The sequence below is a fragment of the Macaca fascicularis genome, chromosome 5 (genome assembly GCF_037993035.2).
Source record: "Macaca fascicularis isolate 582-1 chromosome 5, T2T-MFA8v1.1".
NCBI lineage: Eukaryota > Metazoa > Chordata > Mammalia > Primates > Cercopithecidae > Macaca > Macaca fascicularis.
Genome location: NC_088379.1, coordinates 189,174,789 through 189,191,521, shown reverse-complemented (window position 1 = coordinate 189,191,521; position 16,733 = coordinate 189,174,789). Strand labels below are relative to the sequence as shown.

The 16,733-nt window shown below is 46.3% G+C and overlaps 1 protein-coding gene across 23 annotated transcripts in view; it reads left to right on the top strand.

Annotated features, from left to right (window-relative positions):
• Window positions 1–15,858, top strand: part of IRF2 (interferon regulatory factor 2) — an 86,041-nt gene extending 70,183 nt beyond the window's left edge. For 13 of the 23 annotated variants that reach the window (XM_074040814.1, XM_005556392.5, XM_065545742.2 and 10 more), the window contains 3 exons: window positions 4,884–5,048; window positions 12,855–12,901; window positions 14,533–15,858. In XM_074040814.1, the coding sequence (XP_073896915.1) occupies window positions 4,884–5,048; window positions 12,855–12,901; window positions 14,533–14,841 (521 nt within the window). In that variant the 3' untranslated portion in view covers window positions 14,842–15,858. Of the gene's footprint in view, window positions 1–4,883; window positions 5,049–9,984; window positions 12,330–12,854; window positions 12,902–14,532 lie in introns of all 23 variants that reach the window. The other 10 variants (XM_074040810.1, XM_065545731.2, XM_074040811.1 and 7 more) reach the window with 4 other exon arrangements.
• Window positions 15,859–16,733: the final 875 nt, after the last annotated feature.

The following is a 16,733-nucleotide window of genomic DNA, read 5'->3' as shown; positions in this document are numbered from 1 at the left end:
AATGACCTTTTAAGGAATCAAACTGGTTCATCGGTAACCAGCCATAAATAATATTGTTATAATTCTCAGCAACTAGATTCAGTTAAAATTGCATTCCTGTGGGTGACTCTTTTCAGATGTGCTGACTTCAATAAACTGGAGAAACTTGGTGGATTTCTCCTTCTTCTAACTGAGAGTTTTCCTAGCACACAACAGAGAACTGTTGAAAAGAAATGTCACTATTAGTTATGAGCCTGAAGACTCACTAAGGTGAGATTCAAAAGTTTTTTATGCTGATAGGGGCTAAGAAAGCCAACAGTAGCTCAGTTCGGACTTCATTAACTCTCTCTGTTAGGGAGAGCATATTATAAAGAGTTGAAATTTGGAGTCAGGTAAGGCTAACATTGACTCCCGGTTCTGCTGCTGATTGGCTGTCTGACCTTGAATTAGTTATGTGGTTATGTCTTGTCCGGTTCTTTCAGCATGTCTGGAATGGGGATCACTATTGTGCCTTCCTCATGGGCTGTGAGGTCTTGGGAGGTGGTAGGTAGAGGCAAAGATAGGTGCTCAGAAAGTCAGGTTTTGTCATTATTATCAGTCAGGACACTCTTGAGTACCCAGAGGAGTGCCACTTCTGACTCTCTTTGCTGTAGCAGGTAAGTTTGTTATTCATGTGTCTTTTCAGCTGTCAGGAGTCAGTGTTGCTGTGAGCGGTTCAGGGAAATCAGTTCACATGGCAGGAGACAGAGAGAGAGACAGATAGAGACTGGTTAGTGATAGTGTTGATGCTCATCTAGAGAGCATTTCGATACTGGGGTTTCCCTGCTTCTCTCATGGGCTTTCACTCGGGAGCTGGAAAGTTTCTAAAGTACCCAGGATGTTTGGATGGAGAGAAGCCATTGTCCTTTACCAGGGCATCAAACAGCACACGCCTGTGGGGAAATTTGGCCTGAGAGATAACATCATTATATTAACTTGGTATCCAGATCCTAGCCCAGAAAACAAAGATTGACTTTTCTGTCCTGGTCACCCGCATTCAGGATACACCTAAAATCTGCGTGGACATGCTTATCTACTTTTTATCCCAGGTCATGTGTATTAAGTGAAATACGGTAGAAGTCACCCCTTTTAAGGCATACAGTCCTATAAATGTTGACAGATGCACTCAGTGATGTAACTACCACCATACTCAAGACAGAACATTGTCATCACCCCAGCACGTTTCCTCCCTGGCCCCTAGCCCTCGCACCCGCAGCCGGCTGTCTTTATCACTTCCCAAAGGCTTCAAGAGTCCGCTTGCCAGAAGTCTTGACATTGTCTAGAAAACATTAATCGTCACATCTCGTAATTGCAGATTGTCACAGTCTCCTGCAGGACTCGACTCTGGCTCCAGTCAGTGAGCCTCAGCCCATTCATGTGTCCATTCTCTGGCTCCAGTCAGTGAGCCTCAGCCCATTCATGTGTCCATTCTCTGGCTCCAGTCAGTGAGCCTCGGCCCCTTCACGTGTCCATTTACTCAGGGGAGAGTCCCTGAGTGCCTCCCTGGTGGGAGTTGTGAGTGTGTGTCATGACGACACAGAAAGTTCATGCTTTCATTGAGGAGAGATGCCATTGACCAGTTCAAAGTTCCATACGGGTATATAGAATTAACCAGCAACACAAGGCCGGAAGTCCAGAAGTGTCGCAAGGTCACGCCCCGTTGTAGTTTCGGCCGAGCGACGGGGACAGTGAGTGAGAGGCACCCAGGGGACAGAGGCCGGTCTGTGCTGGCGGGTCAGGAAGGGACTCCAGAAGTCAGGGGCATGGTGCATGCTGCCTTTTGCTCAACCCCCACCCCTGTGCCACTGCCTCACTGAAGTCTTTGATTCCTCCAACTAGAAAAAACACCCCACTTCTCTAGCTTCCATCGTATGGCCCCCTTCTTTTTCTTTTCTTTCTTTTCTGTGTTCACGGCCTTAAACTTACTCTCTAGATGGTTAGTCGCTGGCCTATAGCCATGTTTATGAACTTCTTACAAGCCGGATGCTTGACTGCATCGATCTTCCGCTGCTCCTTCTAGCCCTGGGAGGCCAGGAGGTGCAAAGCAGGTGTTCCATAAATCTCTGTTAGTTGAATAACCGACTTGGATGTCATGGGGAAAAGCAGTGAGAGAAAGAATTCCTGGTTGGAACAAAGGGATCTGACTAGGGGGATACTTGAGCTGCTGCCATTGTTTGTAGTCCCAGCTAGCTTGCTGTCTTTCTATTAGGAGCAACATGCAAAGGAGAGATGAGTTTTGAAGTATTGGAAGTTTAAATGGCTTCGCCTTAAGTCACATTTATCTAAGGCCTTCATTGCCTTAGTATGCAAAGCATCACTGTGCCCTCCCTCCTCAAACTCACCCATTTGGGTTCTACCTCCACCCACCAGCTGCTTCTTAGGACTTGGGCTAGGGCAGGACATCATCTTGTTTTCCTGCCATTTTATTTTACTTGGAGGGAAGAGGCAGAAGAAACTTGAGAGAGGTCAGTGTAGGTCAACGTCAGTCTGTGTCTAGTGACCTGCATAATTGATGTCCTCACCCTCAAATAGGATAGTCCAAAGGATGAAATAAACAGGCTTGGGATCTGCCTGCCATATAGAGCCTGCCTGCCTTTTCTTTAATTTTATCCCCCCCCGGAAAACCTAAACAGGATCCGGTTTCCTTCCATTCTGTATGCTGTGGCTTTTGGACTCTTATCACAGCCCCAAATCCCCTTTCTGAGCCTCTTCTGTGCCTTTGCTTTCTTTATTAAAGAACCTATGAATGGCCACTGCCCTCTAAAACCTTCCCTGCGTAGCAATCAGATAATGTGCTTATCACTCCACAGAAAGCAATTAAAACAGGAACCTGTTTATGAACAAGAATACTTCAGAAAATAAAATACTTGGAGTGATTAAAACAGGAGCCTCTCCATGACGCCTGGCGTCTCAAGGAGACTGGAATGCATTCTAACCTGAATACTTTGCCGATTGGTGAGAAAATGTCAGCAACATAGAGCACCGCATATACTCCAAGCTGTGTGAGTTTGGACAAGTCACTCTCCCTCTCTGTGCCTGAGTTTCTTCATCTATAACAGGATAACGCTGCTTTCTCTGTCATCCTTGTGGGATAAAATGTTAAAATAACATATACGAGGACCTTGGGAATTATTTCTTCACCTTTATTTCTTGAAGCTAATTTTCAGGGACATTTCATCCAACTGACAGTGGTATGAGGTCAGTTTCGTTTAAAATTAGGGCAGGACCTTAGGGATCTTCAAATTGAAATGGCAATGAAATATCATTACTTACCTATGAGAATGGCCAAAATAAATAAACAGTGACAACATGAAACGCTGCCGGGGCTATGGAGAAATCTCATCACTCAGACATTGCTGGTGGGAATGTAAAATGGCACGGTCACTCCGGGAAGCAGTTTGGCAATTTCTTGTAAAATTAAACATGAAATTACCATATGACTCAGCAATTGCATTCTTGGGCATTTATCCCAAAGAAGTGGAAACTTGATGTTCATACAAAACCTGAACACAAACATTCATAGCAGCTTTATTTGTAATAGTCAAAGACTTGTATCAACTCAGACATCCTTCGGGGGAGAATAAACACACTGGTACGTCTATACCGTGGAATACTACTCGGCAATAGAAAAGGAACCAATGACTGACACGCACAACTTGGGTGACTCTGCAGTGAATTCTGCTGAGTAAAAGCCAGCCCCAAAAGGTTGCTGTATGAGTCCATTAATATAACATCCTTGAAATGAACAAATTAATGAAACGGGGAACAGATTAATAGTTGCCCAGGGGTCCTGGACAAAGAGATGGATGGGGAGCTACTGAAGGAAGGTGGCTATGGTTACAAAGAGTCACATGAGAGAGACTGGTGGTGATGGAACTGTTTGGTGTTTTGACAGTGGTGGTAGGTACATGAAACTTCATGTGTGATAAAACCACTTAGTCCTGGCGCAGGTACACACTCACGCAAAAGAGTGCAAGTAAAACTGAGGAAATCAGAACAATATGGGTGGATTGTTATTAATGTCAATACTCTGGTTGCAATATTGTATTCTAGCTTTGCAGGATATAACCATTGGAAGAAAATGAGTAACAGGCACACAGGATCTCTCTGTATTATTTCTTACAACTGTATGTGAGTTTACAATGATCTCGAAATAAACAATATAATTTTAAAAATTGAGGCAGATTTCAGAGCTAGGGTTGTCAGATTCCGTCTTACCAGTGTTCCGGGGAGCTGATGCTGCTAATGTTTGCCAGAATTGGAAATCTGACTCTATTCCACTGTGCTGATATTTCAGCCAGTTGGACATGTTGCCTGCAGAGCAGGAAGGGAGCTGGGAGCGTAAGCAGAGCACCCCACAGCTAGATGTGACACAATTGGGTGATTTTCATGGTCCTTCCTCTTTGGTAAGGTTTGATAATGTCTCCCTGGATCATAGAATCCAGAAAATCAGCACAGCGCCTTCTTTTGGAGCAAGTGCAGGGAGCAGAAATCGGTCAGGTTCAAAATACTGTCATGTCTGGCCCTGGGGCTGGGGCTGGATGCTCCCTCTGGTCCTGTGGCCTTGGCTGTGACGGGGTTGAGTGTGGAATTCTGCTGAGCTGGATAGGACATGGTTACGGTGCATGCCATTGGCAGGCATGCTGGAGACAGACCTGGGGAGCCAAGTGCTGGCCGGCTGCTCCCTGGGAGACATCACCTCAGAGCTACAGAGCTCAGGCTTGTTCTTCAGCCCCATGGCGGGGGACAGATAGTGATGGGAGCCTGGCAACCTGGCTCTTTTGGGGAAGACTTTCTTTCTTGAGAAAGTGTGCTAGAATTGTGAGGTCAGGAGACTTTGCATGATGGCTGTCTTTTCTTTGAAGTTGTAGGACAGTCCCATCTGGACAGCAACATTGAGGATCAGGAGATTGTCACCAATCCGCCGGACATTTGCCAAGTCGTAGAGGTGACCACGGAGAGCGACGAGCAGCCGGTCAGCATGAGCGAGCTCTACCCTCTGCAGATCTCCCCCGTGTCTTCCTATGCAGGTGAGCAACAGCGGGAGGCTCTGGGAGGCCTGGAAACCGGCTGCGCAGTGCTTTGGTCTAGGGTCACCCATCTCACCACTCCACGGAGCATCTCTCCTCTGTCCTAGGAGTTATTCTTCCTGGAGTTTTTCATACTTTAATTATCTTGATCAGCATCTTCTTGGACACTTTTGTTCTCAGGTAGAGGACAGGATCACAACATTTCTTTACTCCGTTGGCCATAACATTTTTTTTTTTTCTTTTTGAGACGGAGTCTCGCTATGTCGCCTAGGCTGGAGTGCAGTGGGATGATCTCGGCTCACTGTAACCTCTGCCTCCCAGGTTCAAGCGATTCTCTTGCCTCAGCCTCCTGAGTAGCTGGGATTACAGGCACACACCACCACTCCAGCTAAGTTTTGTATTTTTAGTAGAGTTGGGGTTTCACCATGTTGGCCAGGCTGGTCTCGAGCTCCTGACCTTAGGTGATCTGCCCGCCTTGGCCTCCCAGAGTGCTGGGATTACAGGCTTGAGCCACCGTGCCTGGCCTCCCATAACATTTTCATGTATTGTTAACAGATAAGATTTCTTTAGGGCAGTGGTTCATCAGAGTCTAATTTGTTAGTCCAAGTTACTAGAAATTTGGCAGTGCTTTAATGGATTCTCAGTTTGAGCAGACTGGATAGGACCTTAGAGGTGATCTCTTCCTGTTCCTTCATTTCTGAAAGGGAAGGGACTTACTCGGGGTCCTACAGTCAGCACGTGTCTGGGCCAGGACTTGACCTCAACCTTCAGACCCCAAGCTCATTGCTAGATCCATTCCATTCCAGCAAGCGTACTTGTCCTTTCCACATATTTTCTCTTTCTTTTTATATCTAGTACAGGTTCTAATTAGGCCAGATGACTGAGCCCATTGCCAATTCCCCAGGGAACTGGCGACATAATGACAGGAGTTGGCCCGGGCAGAGTCACAGGAGAAGGAACAGATCCAGTTGGTTCTTGATTCTTACAGAGTAAAAGGACGGCTCCTCTTGTTCACCGGCATGACTTCATCTTCTCCTCTCTTCCTGATGATCTCCGTTTAACTTTGTGGAAATCAACCATAATTAGGAAATATAAATCCTGAGTCAGTGTTACTGCTTGCAGATATTAAAAATAAAAAGCAGAGGCCCCATCCTAGGAAACTGCAGTTCAGTTCTAGTAAATTGTTCAGGGATTCTTCCCTGTGCTCTTTACACGCTGCCAAATGGGGTGTCCTCCAGTAGGTGCCACCCCCAACACTGGCTCAGACCCGCGCTGGAATTAAGGACCGTTGTTTGTGAATTATCAGCCACTAAATCTAATCTCATTTTCCCTGAATGCCAACTTTCTTGTTTTTTCTTTTTTTTCACTTTTAAAAATTGTGGTAAAATACATTAACATAAAATTTCCATTTTAGCCATTTTGAAGTGCAAAGTTTAGTAGCGTTAAGGGCATTAATGTTGTGCAGCTGTCACCGGCAGCCACCACCAGAACGTTTCTCATCTTGCAAAACTGAAACTCTGTCCGCATTAAACACTAAGTCCTCTTTTCCCTCCTCCACCCTAGCCCCTGGCAACCTCCTACCTATTTTCTATCTCAATGAATTTGGCCATTCTAGGTACCTCATATGAGTGGAATCATGGTGTTTATTGTTTGGTGACTGGCTTACTTCACTTAGCATAGGTTCTAGTGTACATTTATGCTAGGAACGAACGTAAGTGGGATGTGAGAATAAACCTTGGCTACAGGAAGACTATAATCTGTCAAACAGGATAAGCTTGTCATCAGTGATTTATTCAGCAAATGCATTTTGAACTCTTATACGTGCCAGTCCCTATTTGGTCCTTGCCAGTATTCAGTCACAAGAACCACCATTTGTTGCAAGTTTATCATGCCCTGGGAACCATGCTCAGTGCTTCGGGACAGGGGACTATTTGTTGTTGTTATTGTTGTTAATAGAAATAGGGTTCTGCCATGTTGCCCAGGCTGGTCTAGAACTCCTGGGCTCAAGTGATCCGCTCACCTCAGCCTCCCAAAGTGCTGGGATTACAGGCCTGAGCTGCCAAGCCTGGTATAAACAAGTTGACTTGTTTAATTATAATTAGAGTAACCCTGTCAGCCAGGTATCATCATCATCCCCTTTTTAAAAGTGATGAATCTGGCTGGGTGTGATGGCTCACATCTGTAATCCCCGCACTGGAAGGCTGAAATGGGAGGATCACTTGAGCCCAGAAATCAGAGACCAGCCTGGGCAACATAGTGAGACCCCACTTCTACAAAAAATAAAGTTAGCTGGGTGTGGTGGCCTGTGCCTGTAGTCCCAGCCACTTGGGAGGCTGAGGCAGGAGCATCACTTGAGCCCAGGAGTTCAAGGCTTCAGTGAGCCCTGATTGCACCATTGCACCCCAGCCTGGGAGACAGAGTGAGATCCTGTCTTTAAAAACCATATATATATATATGGATCTACGGCTGTCGTAGGTAAAGCTGTGTGTCTGAGGGAGGAACGATTGGGAGCACAGCTAGAACCCATGAGCCGTTGATGCCAAAGGCTGATCCTTAACCCCCCAGCCTGTGTTGCTGCCCTGGACAGCTGCACGGGCTCTGCCATTCAGAACACAGCCACATCCCGTGATCTCATTTGATTTTCACAAGGACCCACCGAAGGAGGCAAAGCCGAATGTTTATGCCTTAATTTTACAGTAGAGCTAACTGAAGCGTGAAACACTCAGCCACTTCACTTATATTTACATAGTTATGGCTAAAAACCCATGACTTTCTTCTGTATCCTGCCGCTGCAGGCATCGTTACGCTCCATGTGGTTTTCTTTTTCTCTTCTTTTTTTAGGGGGTTGGAGCTTTAGAATAGACTTCTATGTTTATCTGTTGAGTAAGACTTCTCTGAGGTCTTCTTGGGGATTCTGGAAAGGCCTCTTCTTGCCGTTCTGCCAGCAGTGGCATTTGCTCAAGCAAAAGAATCCGGAGAACAGCAGATCCATGCAGAGAAATGAAAATTTTGTTACTGTCTTCAGGACATTTGCATAGATTTGAAAGGAAGGCTTTCAGTGCCAGGATGGCCGTCAACAGGAGGTTTGGCTGGAGCCTGGCTTTTCAGCCTGGCCTTGGGTTCTCTCCGTTGTTTTCATTGTCTGGATTCTCCAGAACCTTGTGGAGGGAGGCTTACTGGATGGGACCACAGTGTTCCGTCGCTGCTGCTTTTCTAGAGCGCACACTGATATAAAACATTTCCCCGTTACTGACTGTGGCTAATTTTAGTTCCTCCGTCAGAAATTGCATAGCGTGCTGCCAGGAAAGGCGGCTTTCTGCGTGTATTCACCTTTCTTGCTTTGTGTTCTCCAGTAGAGCCGGCCATTTGCCTGTTTTTCATGATGGAGTTCCTTTGTTTGGGCTGTTCATCTGCATGTCAACCTCCTCTGACCATCTTTATTCATCTGTTTGGGAAACTGGTATTTAGAGGCTGCTGTTTGCTCGTTTTCCCCTCTACTATTCATTGAACTATAATCCCAGTAGTATAGTAGAAAACCACATTCAGTTTTGCAAGTCTGTCTTCTCCTCTATGGTCTAAATATTATGGTGAGAAAGAGAAGAGACAGTACTTGCATTGGATGTTTTAAGACAACATACACTTCTAGTGTGATTCGTAAACCTTTCGTACTAGGGAGGGACATTTCAAAGTGCCACTTTGGGAAGCTCTGGCGGAGAGACATGTCATGTTTAAAGATCCATCACAAAGGGACCGCTTGCCTGATCTGTGGCATCAGAATTGTATTAGGTGGTTGATGGTTTAATAAAAGAAAACCACAGTAGAATAATGGGGGAGGATGGGTAAGAGGGGCTGGAGAGTAGACTCGAGAAGAAAGCATCATCTGAAGGACTCACTGGCTATAATGAGAGAGTGGAGATCTTCTACTGACCGGCAGCCATCAGTAAAGGCTTTGAATCCTTCGGGAAACAACACCAGGCTTGCATTTTGTTGGGCGGAGCAAAGACACAATAGCTTTGAGATTAAGAGTACTCCGATTTGAAAATAATTTACTCCTGGTAAAAGTAATTGAGAATATGATCAATAGAAAGACATTCAAATCAAACTTGTTGAACAAGAGCCTTCCAGAAAATGTAGCAGAATGTCAGAGGGCAAAAAGGCTTTCAGGTAAAAATGTATCATCTCCCTTCCAGCAGTATTCCTGAGATGGTTAGACAATATGTGTGTTCTCAGGGAGGCATTAAAAACTGGTCTGGAATAGAGAGTTAACTACAACCAGCGTCACCCTAGAACTGGAAGAGCTTTGGAGATCATCTAATCCAAATACTCCCCTTCCCTCCCAGCCCAGATGCTTTCAGGAAAACTGAGACCAGAAAGGTTAAGTGAATTACTCATGTGCCTGTTGGTGCCGTGTAAACACCTTCAGCTTATTCAGCTTGTTTGGAGTTGCTAGAGAGGCAACTCCAGACTTCTTTATTCCATTATATTTGAAGTAAGTAATAAACAAAAAGCAAAAGGAAATTCAAACTAATCAAAAGGGAAAATGAAATAACAACTTAGGTTGATAGTTCCATAGTAGCACTGATCTGGAGGCACAGCTGCAGTCAGCTGCCTTGTGTAAGAAGTCAGCGTGGAAGTGGGAGTGGTGGAGTCAAACCAAGGAAACAGAGGACATGGGGCGCGGTGCATCCACCAAAGCACTTTGAGTCACTGATTCTGGGGTCGCAGAGAGAACTGCTGCCCTCAGCGGGAGGTTCAGGGTTCTCTGCTCCTAAGGTACTCAAGGCCCCTTTTTAAAACTGTCGGTGTCCTAATATGGCGCATCTTCCTGACGACTTCAGATGCTGTGGACCTTAATCTAGACATGACACTCTTTAACTCGCATTTGTGTCAGCTGAAAACAGAAGTTCAGAGCGTGTGTATCTTTTCTTATCTGCAGCTATTTCCCTGAAGCTGAAAACTGGGTACTTAAAGGAAGTTAGCATCCCAGTCACATTCATGGGCTGTGCAAGGTCTCGCCCAGGAGCCTTACCCCAGGATCTGACTTCCAGCCCTTCCTGCACCTGCGACTTGGGCTGTGCTGGAATCCCAGCCCCCAAAGCATGCTTGGTGGCGTTTCTTTGTTTGTATTTGGAGGGGAAAGGAAAGAAGACCGTGATATTTATGGAAAGTCATTAGGAGTGAAGAGCCTCTGAACCCATATGAAAGGAAGAGAAACCTTGGCTTTGGAGCACAAAGAAAGCTCAGCATAAAATGGAAAGCGGATCTTGAAATTTCGTCAGAGGCCAGAAGAGCAGGGAAGCAGGGCTGCTGTGTGCAGTGTGCAGGCCCCGGAGTCAGAAGTCCGGTTTTGTTTTCTCTCCTCTGTGCTGTCTCAGTTGGCAACTCTGGCAAGTTTCTCAACATCTCTGTTCCTCATTTTTCTTCTTGGGAGTGGCTGTTCCGATTCCTGCCTCCTCGGGATACTGAGCCAACACGAGAGTTCTGTGAGGAGGGGAATTCTGTTTTCTGTTGTTTTTCATGTGTTTCTGCGTGGAAACAGTTCTTGTGCTTAGCACTGTCAGCTCATCTTCATAGCTGGGATCTTCGTCAGCTGAGGCTGAGGGCTTCTCTGGGCCTCTGTGGCTCCCAGCATGGGATGTTTTGGGGAAACATGCCCAGTCCGAGGAGTGGAGAGATCTGCCTTCTGCATGCTCATGGCCAGCCCCCCGCGATCACTCAGGCTTGTGTGAAGTCACTGGAGAACAGTGGCTGACAAACAGGCCCAGAGACTCCAGGCTGGGACCAGTGGAGTCCACGTTCTTACTTTCCTTGTTTAAGGAATGCACCTGTGGCACAGTTTGTCCATTTGTTCTTTTGCCTTTAATTGATAGACAGCCTGGTCTGGGGCTAATGCTCTCGGTGGAAGAAAGGGCTCTATCTGGGCTGGAGCCATCTCATCCCAGCGCTGCCACCAGGAAGATGTGAGACAGAAGCCAGCCCCTCAGCAGGGACCAGGTGGAAAGCTGGAAGGCACTGGAGCATAAGAGCTCTTCTGCATAACGGGGGATAAGAGCAGCTGCTTCCTGACGTAGGACCCCTGTGAGACCTGCATGCAAAGCCTGTGGCATGGCATTGACCCGTAGTGCTCCCCTCTTTTAGAATGTTCGCTTCCTTTAGAACATGAGCTTCACTTTTGGATTTTCTCGTGTTTTGAAATATACGTCACCTAAAATTTACCATACTTTTGGGTATGGGGTTATTAAATTCAGAGTTGGAACTAAATGGGAGGAAAGGCAGTTAAGGGTTACCATCAGGAAGAGAAGCTATTGCAGTTACTCTTTAGGCCTTGTCTGTACAGTGAATGGCTCAGGTTAAGTGATCTCTAAATGCCTAAATATTGCACAAGCTCTGCCCTCTGTGATTTTATTTCTCAGTGGTTATGGACACTGGAAAAATAGCACACCATTGATATTTTATTTTACAAAATCAAAATGTTTTTATGTTTAAAAATATTTTTATAAGCATAGGTTGTGTATAATCACTAGACTTCAATTTCATTAATCCAGCCTGTTGTGCAAATCCAGGGTTAAGCAGTGCTGATGTACGGAGTGTGTGCTGTGTGCCAGGCCCTTGCTAGGCCTTTTCCATGTACCCTCTCACTCACTCTCCATGTAATCCTCTTAGCAGGTGGCAGTGCCCTCATTTTACAGAGGAGAAAACTGCAGCTCAGTGAAGTTGAGAAACTTGCCCAGTGTCTCACAGCTGGCAGGCCAAATGGGGATGGTAACTGATTGGCTGCCATAACCATGAAACCACAAACTTAGTGGCTTGAAGCAACACACATTTGGATCTTACAGTTTCTGTGAGTCAGGAATCCAGGCGTAGTTTAGCTGTGTCCTCTGCTGCAGAGTCTTGCAAACCTGCCATGGAGGTGTTGGCTAGGGCTGCTGTCTCATCTGAGGCTCAACTGGGGAAGGGTCCACTTCCAAGCTCACGTGGTTTTGGCAAAATTTCGTTTCTTGCAGGTTGTTGGACCAAGGACCTCAGTCTCTTGCTGGCTGTTGGCTGGAAGCAGTCCTTACTTCTTTGCCATGGGAGCCTTCCCAACATGGTTGTTGGCTTCAGCAAGGCCAGCAAGGCAGAGTGTTTCCTCTCCCAACAGGTTTCTGTGTTATGTAACATGATCATGGACACAGGATCACATCCATTCCATCCCCTTTGCTGCATCTTATTTATTAGAAGCAGACACACATTCCATCCACACTCAAGGGAGGCAATCCCAAAGAAAGTGAACCCGAGGAGGTGAGGATCATGGGGAGCACCCCAGGTCTGTCCACCTACGGTAACCCACATGGCAGATGCAACTCTAGAAATCCAGGATCTAAGTCCTGAAGGGGTGAGAGGTAAAGGAAGGATCTGAGTGTGATGGGGATAATGTAGGACAACCTTTTCAAAATGGTCAACTCTGCATTGGAACTTAAATGAATTGGTTGGCATGGATTGGAAGACAGGACCCGTGTGGGCATTGTGGACAGAGCTGCAGTGAGGAGGGCCCCAGGGACCAGTGCCCCTTCCTGGGAGGTAGTGCCCAGTGTAGACACAGCCCGGCCCTGGCCAAGGGAGCCTCCTCGCAGCTCTCAAGCCTGGTTCTCTGAAGATTACAGAGTGGAAATTCACTGTAGCTTCTTCCATGTAGAATGTTTGACTTTACAAAGGGAGGAGGTGATGAGTTTAGTTACTCAGTCTCCTTTTTATAAACACTGCCCGAGCCTGGGCATGGCTTGAGGGACAGGAATGATGGCCCTGTGTTTTTCTCTCTGTGAACAGAAAGCGAAACGACTGATAGTGTGCCCAGCGATGAAGAGAGCGCTGAGGTAAGCCGCTGCCCTGACTGCCTACGATTCTGCCGAGGAAAAGCCTCCCCACCAGCTCCGGGCTTTCCTTGCTGCTGGTTACACACCTTTCCTTCAGATCACAAGCTTCACTTTGGGATTTTCTTGTGTGGTGAAATATGCATCACCTAAAATTTACCATACTTTTGGGTTTGGGGTTATAAAATTCGATGTTGGAACTGAATGGGAGGAAAGGGAGTTAAATGTTACCATCAGGTAGAGAAGCTGTGATGGCAGGAAAAGGGAATGAAGTGGAGGCCAGGAAATGCTGATGCTCTTACCACTTAAACATCCTACTTCACTGGCAAAAATAGAACAGCCTTCCCAGCCAAAAGCAGTGACCAGTACACGTCAGAAAATGCTAAGCAAAAGCCTCTTCCACGTGTGCGTGGGTTCCCTCCCTCTGTGACCCATGCCCAGAGCTGGTTGTGTGCCCCATCTTGATTCCGAGTGGGTCCCATCCCCTCTCCCTCCCGTAGATGGGGCATGCACAATGGCAGAGAGTGGCTGGAATGGAGATGGAAAGCATGCTGGCCACCTGCTGGGGGTCTGTGCTTGAGTGAATGAGAGAGAGCAAGAGGGAAGGAGAAAGAGAGAGGGAAGCTCATGGTTGTTTGAATTAGTGGTTTCCCATGTACTAAACACTTTCAGAAAAAGTGCAGGCATTCTGAAAAGACAGATGTACACACTTACATACACCCTGGCCTGATTTCTTCAAGGTTGCAGGTCTAGTCCCTTCTCTGAATGAAACCAGCCCTTCATTCAGAGCTCCACACTGTGGAGCTCTAAACCACCCCCATTTGAAAGCAGTCAAGGAGCATACATTGCAAATCACTAAGTTCCTCACTACCTTTTCTCTGCAAATGCAGGTTGGCTCAGGTTGACTGGGCCAGCTCTGAGGGACTGAGTCACTGTGCCACACTGGCTGTGGTGACCTGAAACCTATCGAGTAATCGGGCCGAGCGGCAGAGCATACGGGAACCAGAAACCAAGCTGCTGCCTTCTTTTCTTGCCTTCATAGAGTAGTCTGGAAAGTATTTCTGGGAGGTAGCAAATGGGAATTGATTTTAAAAAAAAAAAGAAAAGGGAAGAAAAACCATTACTTGGCATGTGAATAGCTGGGTGCAATAGATTTCACTTGAAGGATATAGAAGTGCTAAGCCTTTGTTCATTCTGCAGTTCTTAAAAAATTCAGCTAAAGCACCAACACATGGAAACAGTGACACATTTTTCATTTTTAAATTTTATTTGTGGGTTGCTGTTTTGAGACAAGGTCTCATTCTGTTGCCCAGGCTGGAGTGCAGTGGCGTAATCATAACTCACTGAAGCCTTGACTTCCTGGGCTCCAGTGATCCTCCCACCTTAGCCTCCCGAGTAGCTGGGGCTAAAGGTGTGCACCACCATGCCTAACTAATATGTTTTGTAGAGATGAGGACTCACTACATTGCCCAGGCTGGTTTCAAACTCCTGAGCTTAAGTGATCCTCCAGCCTCAGCCTCCCAAAGTGCTGGGATTACAGGGATGAGCTACCACACCTGGCCAGTGATGCATTTTTTAAAAAGCCATCCAATAGAAGGAGAAGGAAATACATATCTTAATTACTTTCTTTAAAGGGGCGGCCACACTGGCGGAAGAGGAATATTGAAGGCAAACAGTACCTCAGCAACATGGGGACTCGAGGCTCCTACCTGCTGCCCGGCATGGCGTCCTTCGTCACTTCCAACAAACCGGACCTCCAGGTCACCATCAAAGAGGAGAGCAATCCGGTGCCTTACAACAGCTCCTGGCCCCCTTTTCAAGACCTCCCCCTTTCTTCCTCCATGACCCCAGCATCCAGCAGCAGTCGGCCAGACCGGGAGACCCGGGCCAGTGTCATCAAGAAAACATCGGATATCACCCAGGCCCGCGTCAAGAGCTGTTAAGCCTCTGACTCTCCCCGGTGGTTATTGGGGCTTCTTGGCTTTGTTTTGTTGTTTGTTTGTATTTTATTTTTTTCTCTCTGACACCTATTTTAGACAAATCTAAGGGAAAAAGCCTTGACAATAGAACATTGATTGCTGTGTCCAACTCCAGTACTGGAGCTTCTCTTAAACTCAGGACTCCAGCCCATTGGTAGACGTGTGTTTCTAGAGCCTGCTGGCTCTCCCAGGGCTACTCGCTCAAGTTCAAGGACCAACAAGGGCAGTGGAGGTGCTGCATTGCCTGCGGTCACGGCCAGCAAGGTGGAGTGGATGCCTCAGAATGGACGAGATAATGTGAACTAGCTGGAATTTTTTATTCTTGTGAATATGTACATAGGCAGCACTAGCGACATTGCAGTCTGCTTCTGCACCTTATCTTAAAGCACTTACAGATAGGCCTTCTTGTGATCTTGCTCTGTTTCACAGCACACTCAGCACCCCCTTCTCTGCCCATTCCCCAGCCTCTCTTCCTATCCCATCCCGACCCATCCCATCCCACTCTTTTCCTACTTTTCCTTCCCTCAAAGCTTCCATTCCACATCCGGAGGAGAAGAAGGAAATGAATTTCTCTACAGATGTCCCATTTTAAGACTGCTTTAAAAAAAATCCTTCTAATCTGCTATGCTTGAATGCCACGCGGTACAAAGGAAAAACTATCATGGAAATATTATGCAAATTCCCAGATTTGAAGACAAAAATACTCTAATTCTAACCAGAGCAAGCTTTTTTATTTTTTATACAGGGGAATATTTTATTCAAGGTAAAATTCTAAATAAAATATAATTGTTTTTTATCTTTTCTACAGCAAATTTATAATTTTAAGATTCCTTTTCTTGTTTATCAGCAGTTGTTATTACATCCTTGTGGCACATTTTTTTTTTTTTTAATTTTGTAAAGGTGAGAAAAGCTTTTATGAGCTCATGTAGCAATCAGATTATCCTGTGGATTGATAATAAATGAATATGATATATAGTTAAATTTTTAAGGGGCATCACTCCTGGCTTTGTCTGTGTCTGCTTTAAAAGAGCACAATCACGGAATAGGACTGACAAAGTATTGTTTCTTTTTGGGGACCAAAATGTTTTCCCTTGTTGACCACAAGAAACCCTGGAGGTTCCTACTGTGAGGCCGCAGATGACTTCTCTTGAGTGCTCGCCTGAGCAGGGGCCTGTGCTGAGCGTTTTCCATGAGTTCCCGTCTTCATTCATCACACTCGTGCTGTAGAATAGGCATTCATCTCCGTTTCACGTGGAGGAAATGAAGACAACGCAAAGATGCCTTTACTCGGCTCACAGTGGCACTAAGAGGCAAAGGCACAAGTTGGGCACAAGTTGAGCCCAATTCCCTGTGCTCTGAAGGGGGTCTTTTTTCTTGTAAGCATATCTGTTATCTCAAGTGTCTGTCTTCCTTTGTGTTGGGAGCGTTCCCTAGGGAGGGGAGTGTTTTAGCTACTCCACTGGTTACCTTCTCTGCTGTGAGCGAGGTTCACCCACCTCTGTGTCTTTCCTGTTTTCATCCTTAGGCTTACACGTACGACGGACGTTTTGTGTTTATGTCGCTTAGAGGGGTGCATGGATAAGACATTTTCCACAACAGGAATTATGTGTTGGGCTCCAACACCATGTCCGTCGCTATTCTTCCTAGGACCCAAGGCCTTGCACATAGACCCTGCCCTCAAAACTTGGGGTCTGTCTTGTGGAATAAAAGGGGTGACTTCACGAACACCAGTCTTTATCATCCACTTGGTGTTTGAAGGTATAGTCTTGGCCTGGAGAAAGCCACAGCAGCAGCCTCCCCTGCATCCCCAGTATCTTATTCTGTAAAATCAGAATATGAAACCTTCGCTACCTGCC